The sequence below is a fragment of the Myodes glareolus genome, chromosome 12, assembly GCF_982192425.1.
Source record: "Myodes glareolus chromosome 12, mMyoGla1.1, whole genome shotgun sequence".
In the NCBI taxonomy this organism is placed as follows: Eukaryota; Metazoa; Chordata; class Mammalia; order Rodentia; family Cricetidae; genus Myodes; species Myodes glareolus.
This window is the reverse complement of record NC_142037.1, coordinates 26,040,101-26,056,801: the sequence shown is the minus strand read 5'-3', so window position 1 is coordinate 26,056,801 and position 16,701 is coordinate 26,040,101. Positions and strand designations below refer to the sequence as shown.

Genomic DNA, 16,701 nt, shown 5'->3' with positions numbered 1-16,701 from the left:
AGCTTACATCATGAATAAAACATGACCATGATCAGCACCTTAACATGAGCACTAAGGCAAAGCAGGAAACTCACAGAGGCAGGGCAAGGTGTGAAGAGGCTTCGCCACCTTCTGACCTTGGTGTGAAGAGGAGGTAGTGTCCCTCCTTCTGGCCATGGGCAATAGCATCCTTCCCTCAAATCAAAGCCTTCCTCTTTGGCCTCCCCTAGCATGCCTCTGCTCTGGAGTCCTGTGTGCCAAGGAGACCCAATGTCTGGCTCTTAGTTTGAATTCTTTGGTGCGGAACATGTAAGCCTAACTCTGGATGCTGAAGAGAGTGAATCATGAGTTCCAGGGCAGCCTGTACCGCCTGCCTCAAACAAAACAAAACACCAAACCAAATACAAGAGAAAGAAAAAAGGACTCTTTGACAGAGTTTAGGAATTTCCTAGTCCAGCGAGAACTTTTACAAGCTAACTTTTACATGATTGTAAAAGTACAGCAGCTACGTGTCTAGGCAAGAATTCACATATAATCAACAGAGAAATATTTGGAGATATGTTTTTATTAGCATGTGGCTTTCTATTAAAGTACAGATCCTTCAAACAAGGTGAAATTTTGTCTATTTTATAGAAATCTTCAGTAAAGAGCTACCAGCCCTGATTTACTGCAGTCAAGCTGGCTGCAGACCCTTTGGAATAATAAGGTCTGTAGAGCAGACCAAGTGTCTGCATATGCAAGGGACGGGAGACAAAGTAAAACATGGGTACCAACCTATAAAAACCAGTAAAAACCTGATGACATTAGATCCAAGTTGAGAAGACTCTGGACTGAATGTGATTACTAACTTCTGAGATTATTTCAATCTGTGAAACTGTGGGAAAGCTGAGGGGTACGCAGGGAGTGTACAGAGACAAGCAGGCGGGATGGGAGACCCCAGAATCCTCCTGGTCCTCTGCTAGCTGTCACCATCTCATGAGCCCCCGTGGGCTCTGATGGAGAGCCAGCTCTGCAGCTGCTGGAAGGCCACATGGAGTTGAGGCTGTGTGAACAAAGTGCTGAGCTGACAGCCATCTCCTGGAACTACTGAGGAGTGTCAGAGATATCTCACTTAGGTGGTGAGAAGACAAAGTGCTCTCAGCGACTATGACGTCAGGCTGTAATTACTGGTTTGCTTCCAAAGGAAGATCCTTCGAAGGAATCCTGAGACCAGAGCCACAGGTCCTCTGGGCTCCTCCTGCTACAAGGTCCTGTGAGGACACCAGGAGGAACTCAAGAGGAGACACAACATAACATGCCCTGCTCTTCTTGCCCTGTACCTTCTAGACCTTGGCCAGAAGATGGGCCACTAGCCCTCACCTGAGCACTCTATGGCCAGGTCTGCCTGTTCTGGGAAGGGGTGGATCTGACGCTCCTCTCACTTTCAAACACTAACTACAAGGGGCATATTTGCTGCTCCTCTACTGATACTGTGCTCCTGAGAGCGGCCCAGAAAGTCAGGTCTTGGAAATTATATCCAAACAGCCAATGCTGGTCTAAACCGCTGGTCATCCAATTGAAGGACATATGGGGAAGGTTTCATAGGCCCCTCGGAGGTCAGACAGCAGGGAGTGATGAGAGGCAGTGCACCGAGGCACTTGCGCTGCTCAAGAGGCAGTGAGTGGCTGCCAGGAAAGTCCCACAGAAGGCTTTAGAGCTGCACAGTGAGGGAAATTTCACGGTCACATCACAAGATAGAAGGGACCATTGCAGAAAGAGGCCTAATAAGAGAGGGGTCACAGTGTCCCACCCACTGCCAGGCCATTGGGTGCAGTGTATATGTTGCGTCTTATGGATTACAGAGAAGATGTTTCACATATTGCCCCGCCCTACCCTTGTTACCTGTTAAAAGGATCCTGTAGGAAGCACTCCTTCCAGACCATGGACGCTACAGCCCTGGACATCAGGTATGAGTAATATTTGGCGCCATATCCCACAAGGTGGCTGAACCTCAGCTGCCAAGCCTGCCAAAAAGAAAGTCAGCACAGGAGCTGAGAACAGCATCTGTGAGGACACAATGCAGCAAATACACAGAGCTTAGACGTCCCAACTCAGACCCACCCCAGAGTCACGCCACTCAGAATGTCGGTACTGTCATATCTGTAGACTATTACGGGCTCACTTCATGTCACTCACAACGTCAGTACTGTCATATCTGTAGACTATTTTGGGCTCACTTCACGTCACTCACAATGTCAGTACTGTCATATCTGTAGACTATTACGGGCTCTCTCAGCCTCCCCCCCAAATGTGTGTGAATAGATTAAGATTATAAACCTCAGAATGTGGCTGGATCTGAAATGTGTTAAGATTTATTTAACTTTACGTGTGAGAGTTTTGCCTGCATGTATGTGCACCACATTTATGCCTGGTACCCATGGAGGTTAGAAGAAGGCATTAGAGCCCCTGGACTGGAGTTACAGGTGGTTGTGAGTTACCATGCAAGTGCCAGGAATCAAACCCAGGTTCTCTGCAAGAGCATTGTTCTCTTAACCACTGAACTATTTTCTCCAGTCCAAAATGTGGACAAAGACCCCAGAGACAGGTATACAGATAAAGATCTCTGTACACAGAGAAGGTTCCATTTGCAGTACAAGGCACGGCCTCAGAAAATGATAAGCTGACAGCCTGGCCTTCAGCCTCCTGGGGTAGGTCACTGCTAACACACTTCCGTGTTAGAGGACCCAGTCTGGGGGCCTAAGTGATGAAGATACTCAAGAACAACCTCACCTCAGGTGAGCACACCTTTAGCATACAAAATATATTTTACTGTTTAATTAAATTCTCATGGCCAATTTCTCTTCATTGAGTTTAATTACTTAGTACATTTTATTTCATATGATAACCTAGAAAGAATACAATGTCATGAGCTGACTTATTCTTGGTATCTGACTCTGTAACCACCGTTTGCTGTGTGACTTCATTTCTGAGGAGGGGTTTCCTCAGAAATGTGAATGTGCTCAGAAAGCTGAATGTGCCCACATTTCTATTATGTCACTTTATGGTATTTCATATCATTTTATGTCAATGCTAAAAGGCACAGAGTAGGAGGGGAAAGAGGGTAGAATTACGGGATCTTTGCTGTATAGAGAGAATTGCGTGTGGTACTTTCAGAAAAGACACGGGATACGAGCCCAAGGCAGCATGAGGGACGCTGCAGTCAGTATGCAGAAGACTCTGGATCCGCCTCCTGGAGACCAGCTTATCTGCTAGTCTTGAAAGGGAGGAAGCAGCCAGCCGGCTATTCTGCCCATAGTTTGTCACTGTGGGATGTATATCGCAGATGGACGGAGGGGACAACTCAGCGGGAGCAGCAGGAGGGTCAATGGAGAAACAGAGGCCAGACCAGTTGTGGGCATCTGAAGAAGAAATGTGGGGGCACCCACACAAGGGCAGAGAGCAGCTATTTTACAAAAGACTTCATGGATCTTTATAGGAAACGACTAACATACTGGAGACTTCTTTTCCTACCAATACCATGGGAAGCACACCCACTGCAAGGGTGTGCAGGGGCAGGCACCTCAGCTCCCTGGACGGCATTTCTGACCAATAGAAGCAGATATGAGCATTGTCCCAGCAGGACACATGGGGGCTGCAGTTTTCTGACACTTTATTTATGTATTTATTTATTTATTTATTTATTTGTTTGTTTGTTTGTTTGTTTGTTTTGAGGCAAGGTTTCTCTGTGTAGCCCTGGCTATCCTGGAACTCACTCTGTAGACCAGGATGGCCTCCCAGAGATCTGCCTGCCTCTGTCTCCTGACTGCTGGGATTAAAGGCGTGTACCATACCACCCGGCTTCCTGACATAATTTTACACTTTCTTCAAGCATATATTTTATGTGACCTAAAATATTTTTTTAAATGAAGCCCTTTTTTTCTTGTAGAATCATTCTTTAACAAGTCTTACATTCCCTGAGACATAAAGGATAAGTAAACTGTAATTCTTACAACTTTGTCATTTGCTATAAACTAGATATGCAAATTCTAGTTCATACATAAAGAAACCAAGATATCTAAAAAGATGGTCCCTTTATCACAGAGGCGTGGCAAGTCTCAGGATACTATGAACCCCATGCTTAGCTCACAATTTAAAAGTCATGATCATGTGCTAGTTACACGATTTCTATCTCTTTTGAGGTAATTACTCTGCCCGGAATGGACAGGGTGCCATCACAGCCATGTGCAGAAGTATCCCAACCTGCTTGGGACACAATCCTCAGTGTCTACTCTCCCCTTTCTATGAAAAGACATGATTAGGAATAAGGTAGACAGTGTGCAGGCCATGCCCCGAAGGAGACGGTTTTGTCTAGTGTGTACCTGGCAGTGTCCTGTGGAACCATCCTTGTGGGCAACATCCAGCAATGAGGCACACAGTCAGTTGGCACACGGGCTCTGATGCCTCCTGACCACAATGCAGACTACACAAATGCACTTGCTGCCATCCTGTGTCACTCTCAGAGTGACCAGGTCTGCTGTACCCAGCACAAGGCATGTCCTCCCCTAGGCTCTGGTACAGTCCTCACAACAGCACGTAACAAGAACAAACACTCTGAAGTGAGGCTGCCCGAGTCTGTGGGAGGCTTCACTATTGCTGGGAAAAGCACTAGAAACGGCCGTCAGCTTTCTGCCTCTTGCAGAAAGGAGGCAAATGAGAGAGGCCTGACTATGGGCCTTGTTCAGACAAGTGGTGCGTGTGTGTGTGTGTGTGTGTGTGTGTGTGTGTGTGTGTGTGTCTAAAGTTCAGCAGTCAACGTCAGGTGTCTTCCACAGTTGTTTGCCACCTACATTTTTGAGACAGGGTCTCTCAATGGCCTAGAGCTTGCCAAGCAGACTACTGGGTCCCCTGCTGCTACTTCCCCATCACAAGAATAAGAGACATGTACTGCCAAGTGAGCTTTTTGTGTGTCCTCACACTCATGCAGCAAGTACATCTTCTCTGCCCCCACAGTGCTCTTTAAAAGCAAGCCAACGAGTCCAGGACCATTTGTGGTCAAATTTCAGTATAGCTAACTTTGACTAGCTATAATCTGCCAAAAGGGTGGGCCTCTGGAATTCACTGAGAATGCACACAGAGTTCTGTATCATCTGCCGTACTTGGAAGGGGAGCCTTCATGCTTTTATGGCATGCAGGAATCTTAATCTACACCTGGGAGTTTCTCAGAGAGCACAAGGCTGTGATGAGTCTTCTGGCAGAACATGCTTGCCCCTTCAGCAGGACAGAGATCTAACATCTCACAGGGCCCAAGGGGCTTTGTCTTTTGTTCTGGAAGAACTAGCTTCACAGTCACGGCAGAGCAAGTGGATAGTGTAGATACCTGCTGAGTACTGTTTAGTTCTAGCTCAAGAGCAGACATACTTCACAGCAACGTGGATGAGCTAAGAAATGTCCAAGTTCCTTAGTATCAACTCAGGTGAGCCCCATATAAACCTCACAATACAAACAAGACCGTTCAGAACAGGAGAGAGATGTCAGGAGTGTGGGGATAGCCACCTGCACTGTGGAGTCAGCCTTATTGCTCTCTCGCTCTAATTACAGCCTGGACTTTGGTTCTAAACCCTTCTTTTACCTCCAGACACACTAGAGAAATCATGCCTACCTGACACCCTTCATCAGAGGTTTGTAAGGTCGTGGATAAGACCTGCAATTCCACTGCTGTTTGAACACAATTACTAGATTCCTGCTAATTCAACCTAATATTATGTTCTTGTGTCCATTTCACTCTTTCATCGAAAAAAATGAAAGCCATTATTCTTTCTGGAATGAGGCTGCAGTTCTTTGGAGTGAGGTGTCGTTTCCCCTTTAAATCTTCTTCTGAAGAGGTATGTATCAAAGAGCTTAGTTCTCGCCTTTTCTCACTATTTTCAAAACACACAGCACACATAGTATGGGAGGGCCAGTGACACAGACTTATGACTGTCCACACTGGCCCAAGATGACCCAGGATCCTGCCTGCTGGTGAACAGTGCAGCGAAAGCATGGACACTGCGGCCTGCAGTAGAACTTGCAGAGTGGAGGTGAGGGGACCCTGATTTACTCTTCTGACTCCACAGCCTTCCAGAAACAAACAGGGTACCGTGATTATTTACTACTGTCCCTCTTGAACTTGGATGAGGAACTTTATGCAGTCAGCACTTGTTAAGCATGGGATAAATGTTCAATAATGAAACTCATCTTTCCGCTTAATTTACTATCAAAAATAGCACATACCATTTCATTTCCTGATGTATGTGGATGTGTAATCTAAAACACACCAGAAGACAACCTAGCACTGGAGCAGACAGGCTGCATGAGGGCACGGCGCTCTTTGCTTAGGGTGTGTGCCAGCCACCCGGAGCACTTGCTGTGTCAGGTCTGGACTCACACAGCCCTGGAGGAGCGCAACAGGAATTCCATGGTGGCTGGCTAGACAGACAGTATGGGCTTCTTGAACTGCAGAGATAGTCAATGTATATAAGAGCAGACTGGCCCAGATGAGCAACCCTGCAACTATGAAGTTCCTATTACAGACAAGAGGATGCTATGGTGTAAAAAACAAATTTGGATCCCACATAATTTTTTTATATGTAAGTTTTTTGTTGTTGTTTTCCTTTTTTGTTTGCCTCTGTTTTATTGAGACTGGTTCCTGTAAATAGCTAAGGGTGGAACTCCAGACAAGAAAGATCTTTTCTCAAATAAATAAATAAATAAATAAATAAATAAATAAAATTAGGGCTGGTGAGCTAGCTCCACTGAGTTAAAGCGCCGGATATCGAGCCTGACAGCCTGGTTTTCAATCTATGGGACCATCATGTGGAAATAACTGCCTTCTGCTATTATTGTCCTCTGACCTCTATGTGTGTGCTGTGGCACGAGTGCCGACACACACACACACACACACACACACACACACACACTTTTAAAAATAATAAAAAGATCTTCTGACATTTTCCCCAAAACCTGACACAATAGTGCCCAAACGGAAAATGAAAATTTTCACACTGTAATAAGCAGTGACTAAATAAAAGTCACGCTGGGCACAATCACAGACGGCTCCATCTGCCCGTCAACCCTGGTGAACACACTTTGCTCCTCGTTTCAGTCGATGGACTATGGCAATGGTGCTGGATGTCACAGAGGTGACACTGTTACATGGGATGTCCTTCCTGAATCTTCCCTTGCAGATATGATAGTATCACACTGCCTCATAGGGCTGCTCTGTGTAATGAGCTTTCTTGTCAGACTATCTTTGGACAGCTAGCCCCAATGACATGGAGACTTCTTATCAATTATAAAAGTCTTATAATTTAAAATGACCTGCTTTTATTAATCTATGGTCTGCCATGCTGCTCGGTTACCTCTACTCTGTACCACTACTCTTCAGTGTCTCCCTGGTATCTCAATGGCACAATCCACACGCAGAGATTCCTCTTCCTCCCTGGAAACCCCGTCTATCCTCTCCTGCCTACTTATTGACCATTCAGCTCATCTGTAAACCAATCAGGGTGACACATCTTCACAGTGCAAACAAATACTCCACAACAGGTTTGTACATGGTGTTGTCCCCCAAAGATTATGGTATTGTCACCTGCAAGCCTGCTGCAGACAGGTATCACACTGACACTTCTTTGTGTCTTGTGACCAGCAGTTTCTGTAGTAAGTATCCACACAATGGACAGTAAGTGCCATAAAGAATCAGACATAAATACCTGTTTCTCATGTCTAAATTTCCACAATCACTAAAGTTACAAGGATATCAGGATATAAGTAAGGTAACGTAACTTACCGCATACCCCACACCCTACCTCTGAATTTCTACAGACAAATTTCTATGACAAATCAGAAAGAAGAAAACAAAGGATAACCAGCCTACAGTCCACAACCCCAGAGAAGACAAGAAACAAAGAGAGGCCTATATGGATTCCTGGGAAGGGGAAGTAGACAAGATCTCCTTAGTGAACTGGCAGAGTAGAGGGAGGGGAAGGGTGGTAGGGAAATGGGAAGGTGAGAAGGGGAGCAGGGAGGAAAACGAGGGATAGGGAAGATCAAGTAGGGTAAAGAACAGAGAGGGAAAGCAAGGAAAGAGATACCTTGAAAGGAGTCACTGTGGGGTTAGCGAGAAACCAGGCACTAAGGAAACTCCCAGGAAAGCACAAGGATGAGCCCAGGTAAGAATCTAAGCAATAGTGGAGAGGGTGCCTGAACTACCCTTCCCCTGTAATCAGATTGATGACCACCTAACTCATCATAAAACTTTCATCCAGTAACTGATGAAAGCACATGCAGAGATCCAAGGTTAACCACTGGGAGAAACTCCTCGAGTGCAGTCATAGAAAGGGAGGAGCGATATTATGAGCAAAGGGGCCAAGCCCTTGATGGACACACCAACAGAAACAGCTGACTCGAGCTAGTGGGAGCTCACTGACTGTGGACTGACAGCTGGGGAACCAGCATAAAACCAAACTAGAGCCTCTGAATGTGGGTGACAGTTGTGTGGCATGGGCAGTTTGTGGGGTCACTAGCAGAGGAACCAGTATTTAGGACTAGTACATGATCCAGCTCTTTGGAGCCCTTTCTCTATGGAGGGGTACCTTGCTCAGCCTAGATACAGGAGGAGGGGCCTTACTCCCGCCTCAAGTGATGTGACAGGCTTTGTTGACTCCCCATGGGAAGCCTCACCCTCTCTGAGGAGTGGATGGGGAAGTGGGGTGAGAAGATGGGAGGAGTGGGAGGACAGAAGGGAGAGCGAATTGGGATCGGTATGTAAAACAAGATAGTTTAAAAAATAGAAATAAAAAAATAAGAATGCCATTATCAGCTTTATTGACCTCACGGCCAGACTGCGGTACACTTGTGGTCCTAAAGGATGCAGGACAGTCACACAGCCTCATTTGAATCCTGAGGCCCAAAGTCTCTAATCATGTCTCCACTGTCCCACACTTAACCTCTTACCTTCACCTCGTAGCTTTAAATGTGGCTTACAGTTCCCAGGCTGGGAAGCCACAGCTTTCTAGACTTGCTTTCTACTTATCCTGGTGAAAGAGCCTCCCACTCTCGCTCCATTACACACTACAGACGAGGACGGAGCTAGCCACCTGCAACCGGGAGCAGGGATCTCCGAGACCCATGTGTCCTGGTGATCAAAATGAGTTCAGTGGACGATAAAAACACCCTAAGCCTGGAACTGCATAGCCGCTGCCTCCACCTGCCATGCCGAGAAGGCATTCCAGAAGTTTATTAACTGCGCATTCTCAAGTATCGCCCAGGGCGGCAACAGTCTGTCATCTGCAGATCCTGTTACTACCTGCATCCCGCATGGCAGGGCTGCCAGAAATGAAACACGCGACTGATCCACTGAAATTACCAGGGCCGCCTGCTTTCTATCATCGCGTCATCAACCCTCCCTGACTGTCTCCTCTGAAGAATGTCCAAAATTCCTTAAGTAATGGCTTGGACAATCCCTTTCCCACAGAGCAGACACTCTTCTAACTGTGGCGGAGACACAAGCAGCGCCTGAGTAAGGCCGAGCAGCACATGACTGGGGTTGCTAGAGAGTGAGATGAGGGGCCGATACCACAAGTTAGAATCCATACACACAGAGAGCAACATCCTGACAGCAGCAGCAGGTCAGACACTGTGTGCTCTGCTCCATACGGGAGCCGTCTAAGCAAACTGGGCAGTTTCCTCTGCTTAGATTCAGAAGCCCCAGATGTACTCTCCCAAAGGTCAGCAAGTGAGATGGGCATGACATGAACTGAGAGCTTTAGGTTTCCTTCAAAACCCACCCTATGTGACACAGAGACCAACACCCCTTAGAAGTCAGGTCTCTCTGACGGCCGCGGCAATTTGGAGTCATCCATGGGAGCAAATGAAGGCCATCGAGTGTCACCATGGAGAGTTTTCTCTGCTCCAAGTATTATGTCAACACTGACTTTTTATGCCCCCCACTTTTGATGCTTTATTGTGTGATTTTGTCAATGAGGAAAACAGATGGCTGTAGAGATTAAGAACACAGCACAAGACGGTAAGCAGCACAGCCAGCTCCCGGGCCCTGGCTACTTCATCAGTTGTCTGTTCCTCCAGTGTAGCACTCAACTCCGTACTTCTAGCCAGGGGCTGAGTCAAAGTAGCATATTACAGCACTAGAAACACAGAAGACCACCTGGTTTCAAATCTGATCCATACCTGCTTGGTGACCATTTTTTCTATTGAAAATAGATTTTTTTCATACAACGTTCTGAATATGGTTTCCCCTCCTCCAACTCCTCCCAGATCCTCCCCACTTCCAAACCCACCCAAATTCACTCCCTTTTTTCTCTTTAAAATACAAACAGGTATCTAAAATAATAAGATAAATAAAAGAACAGAAAAAAGTATCAAAGAAAAAGCACAATAAGAAATACAGCTACTGAAACACTTACACACAGAAAACCCATAAAACAAAATCAGAGACCATAATATGTAGGCAAAAGCCCAATGAAGTTAAAGCCATGCACAGACAAAGCACTGAGCGAGGAAAAAGACCTTCAAAACTGCTACTGAGTTCATGTTGTGTTGGCCATCTACTGCTGGGCATGGAGCTAACTTACATGTGAACTCATTAGAGAAAACTAAAACTAAATTTTCATTTGTGAGCAGTTATCAACTGAGGAGGTTTCTGGGTTAGAGATGGGGGCTTGTGTCCACTTTCCATCTCAGCGCTGGGCCCCCATCGGCTTGGGCCCATGAAGGCCCGGTACATGCTATCAAAATCTGTTCGTATAAGCGAGTGTCCCTTCCGTTGCGTCTAGAGGCCTTATTTCCGTGATGTCATCCATCTCCTCAAGTTGTCAGGATAAGGCTCTTTCCAGCTCCTCCTCACCGTGGTTCCACGATCCCTCGGGGGAGGCATCTGATGGAGACATCCCATGTAGGACTGGGTGTTCCAAGGATTCTCACTGTCTGCGCATTTCTCTGTACCTGTCCATCAGCATCGACTTTTAACTGAGATGAAAGTCATATCCCCGCAATTCACTTTAGAGTCTCGTCTCAGTCACACGGCCGCTCTCTCAAACTGCAAAGCCTATCATCAGTCACTGAGATCCCTGCATCCATTAGGGGCCAGTCCCCTCCATTCTTCCTCCCCTAGTCTCTGAAAACTACTGAACCCTTTCCTGACTCAAAAGAACTAACTTAGTCTAGACAGACCTTTTCCCAAGAGATCACAACATGAGCCTTTGTGACTGCCTTCTCCTACTGAACACAGTGTTTTTAAGGATTTCCCATGATGTAATATGCATCAGTCCTTCATTATTTTCATGACAGACTAATACTCCACTGTGTAGATACATGCAGCACTCATATTTACCCATGCACACACTTAAGGATATCTGGACTGCTTCCCACCTTTGAATTCAGGGATAATGTTGCTACGAAGACATGTAAAATTTGGGGTGTCTATATTATTTTTGATTCTTTTGAGAAAAAATACACAAAAACATTCAACCTAGGAATGAAATTGCTGGGTCATCTGGCATGTTTACTTTTTGAAGAACTGCCAAAGCTGCTACACAATCTGCACTCCCACTGGCAGGGAGGAGAGCAGGAATTTCTCCTTATCCACATCAGCACACCCCCACTTCCATCCTGTGTGGTGTAAATATGAAATGTCTCGCCTAGCCTCACATACTGGACGTCAGCTGATGGATTCAGGGAAGTGATTGGCTCCTGTGATTCTAACCTAATCCTCAGATTAAACCACTGGTGGGTCACAACAGGATGACGTTACTGGGAGGTGATGAGAAGGAACAGGATGTGGGGCCAGGTTGGAGTAGTTCACTGTCGTATGCCCTATGAAGATGCACCTTGTCTCCAGCTCTTGTCTGTCATGAGGTAGGCTGCTTTGCTCCATACAGTATCTATACTATAATGTTCAGCCTCACCACAGTTCAGAAACAATGGAGTCAGCCCACAGACAGAAACTCTGAAACACTGAGGTAAAGCAAAGCTTTCTTTTGGATTGTCTATGTCAGGCCAGGTATCCCAGTGATGATCAACTTACAAACTAACTAGCGCACAGACAAAGGGCACCTCCTCGCTGGGTTCTTGATTTGAATTTTCTTAATCAACAACCTTGAATGCTATGTATTTACTGGCATTCTATTATCTTCCTTAGAGAAGCAGCTCCTGAAATTCTTTGCTCATTTTAAAAAGTGGCTTATTTGCCTTTCAATTGCTGCCAGAGTTCTTTGTACACTCCAGACAGCAAACACCCATCAGACACATATTCCGTGCACTGTGTGCTGTCATTTCACCTTCATGGGAATGCCTTTAGAGTTTTCTAAAGTACCAATGAGTCCAAGTTATCTGTAGTCTCTGGTTGCTTGCTGGTGTCAAATCTAGAAATAATTGTCTAATTCAAGGTGAAGACTATGTAGACCCATGTCTCTCTTCTAGCAGCATTTAGTTTTAGCTCCTAAATCGAGTTCTCTGCTCTGTTTGAAGCAAATCTTTATATGCAAAAATATGCGGCAATTCAAGCTCACCATTACACGTGGGCATCCAGCTGACCCATCACTATTCTTTAAGACAATTATTTTCCCAAGGAGCTGTTCTGAGAGTCTTTAACAAGAAACTGACCATAAATGAATGGGTTTACTTCTGGGGTCTCTCAGATTCATTTCCACGGACTGACACACCTATTCACCTGTCCACAAACACACACACACACACACACACACACACACACACACAACTAGCCTACCCTCCATGTTGGAGCCATAATTATCTCTCCACAGCTCCATCCCTGCTGCAGTCAGGACCCAGCTTACTAACCTCAAATCTTCTAAGGGCCCCACAGGCTCCGGAACTGTGCACATACCTCTCTGCAGACATAACCTATGCACCATGGTTATGTGCATTAAAAGCCAGGGTGAAATCCAAGTTAGAAATAATTACACTCAGATGAAATGCCATTCTGACTCCATGAATACACACACTTCCCCTCCCATGCCGAGTTCTCAACACCACATCCCATCCTTTCCAGGCACGTGTCCTGGGCAATGTCTGTCAAAAGACATAAAACACATGAGGGAAATAGGCATGCTGAGACTAAGTATGAGCTATGGTTCGGTTTTCCTAAATAATTTAGGTCTAAAACTGGTTTGTCTGAGAAATGTTTTATGACTTAAGAAAGAAAAAGAAAATCATAAGACCAAGGCAGTTAACACACAAGTTTTCAAACTGCGGACCACTTTCTATGAGTAGCTTGTGAAAACAATAGAGGGGGTCATACCCAGCTCTCAAAGAGACAGAAAAGGGCTGAGTACAAAGTCAAGGTGAGTTCTGATCTGTGGCACTTTGTTTCAGCATTTGGTCAAAATGCTTAAATAAGAATAATAATACGCTGGGCGGTGGTAGTGCACACCTTTAATTTTAATCCCAGCATTCTGGAGGCAGAGACAGGTGGATCTCTGTGTAGTCTACAGAGAGATTTCCCAGACAGGCACCAAAGCTACAGAAAATGTTGTCTCGAACGACACCCCCTCCCCAAAAAAGAAATAGAATAATAATGCTACCAAAGAAGAGAAAGAAAAAATTAAAAAGATCAGCAGGAAGCAGAAACCTTAAAAATGAGTGATGTCACAGCATATGCCGACTCCAGCCATAGCAAGTAGCCCAACAGAAAGGGCCTCTATGGCTCTCCGCAGTCAGCACCTTCAGGCCGTGCCTTCCTAACACCCTAATGGGATGCAGACGTTCCATGGTATTCCAATGACCCCACTCCACTGCTCCTAGACACATGCAATTTGATTCTCACCTAAATAGAACAAAATCATATTCATTTTTTAAGTTAGACAATCCTTGAAACTAAACCAGAACATGTCATAAGTTGTCATGATGAACTAACTCAGACTACTGAGCTGGCAACCCCAAGGCTGGTCTTCCTCTGATGACACACCAGGGATGAAAGGAGTATCACTATGGGGGAAGCTGAGTGAGAGGAACATGGTGCTAGTACCTTATTTCAAGTGAGAAGTTACTAGAAGACGGTCTGGATCCCCAGTCCTGGTGGCACAGGCCTTTAATCCCAGCACTCGAGAGGCAGAGGAGGTAGATCTCTGAGTTCGAGTCCAGTCTGGTCTACAGACTGAATTCCAGGACACCCCGGGCTACACAGAGAAACCCTGTCTTGAAAAACAAAACAAAATGAAAGATAGTGTGGATCAAGCCTGAGGACTCTGAGATCTGTGAGAACAGCCACTCTGGCTGCCAGCTCCTCAACAAGTCTGACAAAGCTCTCGGCTGAACACCTCCATGAACGTGCTGGGTCAACAGCACCGGTGCTGCCCCCTTGCTGTCAGCGCTGTGACCCTCGGAACCACAGCTGCAGCCACTCTCTGCTCTCCAGAATCTTTCCTGTGCGTCTATCTTCACTTTAACTTGATACACGACTGTTTGGAGGATACTCTAGGTTTCAAGGGGGAAAATGAGCTAGAAGTGGGTCTGAGAATGTAAACGACGCTTGATTTATAGACAGACCTTGCCTCCACTTAAAGGACTCCGTGATGTGGAAGTATTTAGACTGTACTTTGGGTAAGTGGAAAAAGTTTCTGCTGCGATTGTATAAATCATTTCAAATGCCATTTCATTCTGGCTTTTAAGTGTCTGAATTTTTCTACATGTTCCGAGAAAGTTTGGTTCACTTTTCACTCCCCATAAATCAGAGACTATTTCAAAGCTTCCCGGGGACAGAAAAACATACACATGTGCAAAGAAAGATTGCATCAGTGCTAAGTCAGGATCTGAAGAGTGTGTTAAAGAAAGCCGCCATCCCAGCGCTCCTCTAATTAGCCGCCACACACGCTACAAGTGGAGCTGTGTCTGAGGCCAATTACTCTAGCACATGGTCATATAAGGCCATTAAGAGGGCACAGACTGGCCATATAGCCACAACTAGCTGGGCACTGCAATGGGGACCTCTGGTGGCCTGGCAAGTGGCTATTTTTGAAGAGCAGGGGCCACTATCAAATCCCTGAGGACTACAGGCTGAACGCACAGTGAGATCCCCACTGGAGTCAGCCTACTTTCTTTTCCTGTTCTGACCCTTTCTGTGAGCAACTGATTAATCTAGTTTACACACGCACTAGTGTTACAATTTAAATTCCCCTCTAAAGCTGTACCTCGAATATCCTACTACCAACAGCAACACTGCCTAACGTCTATCTGCTGTTTAGGCTGTGTCAGCATCACACTGATTTCCTGTTGTATCAGCCGCAAAACAAAAACAAAAACAAAAACAAAAAAACACCCAACAAAAACACCTTCAGGAAGGAAAGGTTGATTGTGACTCACATTTTGGGGTACAGTCGGGCATGGTGGGGAAGGCACGGCAGCAGGAGCATGAAGCGCTGACCACCATCACAGTCAGGAAGTTGAGAGAGATGAACTCTGGTGGTTAGCTCAATCCAGGACCTCATCCCATAGGATGGTACTACCCACACTTAGGGTGGCTCTTTTCCCAAATTAACAGTCTAGAAATTTCCTCACAGATATGCACAGAGGTTTACCTCCTAGGCCCTGTCAAGCTGACAATACCAACCATTCATTTGATAGTGCTCTCCACTCCACGTGACTCCTGCATTACATCAGGTCGGATTAAACTCAGGCTCAGAGGAGCGCCTACATGCACTGTGGTGCCCTGGAGGACACTGTGGCCACACATCACTTCTTTATTCTTGTCTCCGACAACAGAACAAACCACTCTACACTTGGAATCTTCTCTTCCCTCAAATATAGCCACTAGCCTTCCAATTTGTAGGTCAAACAAGAAACATCCCATTAAAACCATAAACATAATAAGAATTATCATCTTTTTTCATTATTATTTAAGCCTTATTTTGAAAGTTCAAGTCATTTATACCAGTCTAGGACAAATGGGAATATGCAAACCTTAGAAAGGACAGCAAGACCTAGTTCAAAGAACAAGAAAGTAAACATATAAATCAACAAACAGATGACATGAGAGACTTCCAAGAGCATGATGAATACATGGCAGCGTGAGAGGACTAGGCAGGTAAACAAAGGCGGCTGTACTTAAAATTAACTACAAACACAACTTACACACATGGTTCTGCAGCCTAAGCAAGAACCTCTGACTTGGCAAGCTCAGAAACAAAATAAACCTTAGTGTACACCAAAAAAAATCTACAAAGTTCTAACAAAGAAGACCTTTGCATATGGGGAAAATGGGTGATTAGCAAGCCAGAGAGAGAAACTAGAGCTGGCTCCAAATCTCAGACCAAAGGTTATTCACATCAAGATTTGAGAGAAATGAATAAAATCTTAAGAATGTCGAAGGAAAGTACAGGCAAATAGTTTGCATTAAAAAGTCTTTGGGCTGAGAGGTGGTTCAGCAGTTAAGAGTACTTATTGTGTTCTAGAGGACCAAGTTTCTCAGCATCCACATTAGGCTGCTTACAACTGCCTTTAACTCTAGCTCCAGGGAACCAATCCATCATCCTCTTTCTGACCTCTGTAAGCACTGCATTCATGTGGGCCGTGCATGTATGCACACACACACGCATGCACACACACGTGCAGACACATATGCACATGCACATACACAAACACACACACACACAATAATAACTACAAAGGAAGTCTTTGTTTTTTGTTTTTCAGACAGGGTTGTGGAATGCCAAGAAGTATTTTTCAAGTGTGACA

The 16,701-nt window shown here is 45.5% G+C and overlaps 1 protein-coding gene across 1 annotated transcript in view; it reads right to left on the bottom strand.

The window, feature by feature from the left end:
• The window catches only part of Mipep (mitochondrial intermediate peptidase), a 124,526-nt gene that overhangs the window by 30,133 nt on the left and 77,692 nt on the right, over positions 1–16,701 (bottom strand). Inside the window, exon 17 of the mRNA XM_048447960.3 lies at positions 1,861–1,982. Coding sequence (XP_048303917.3) covers positions 1,861–1,982 — 122 coding nt within the window. The remainder of the gene's footprint in view (positions 1–1,860; positions 1,983–16,701) is intronic.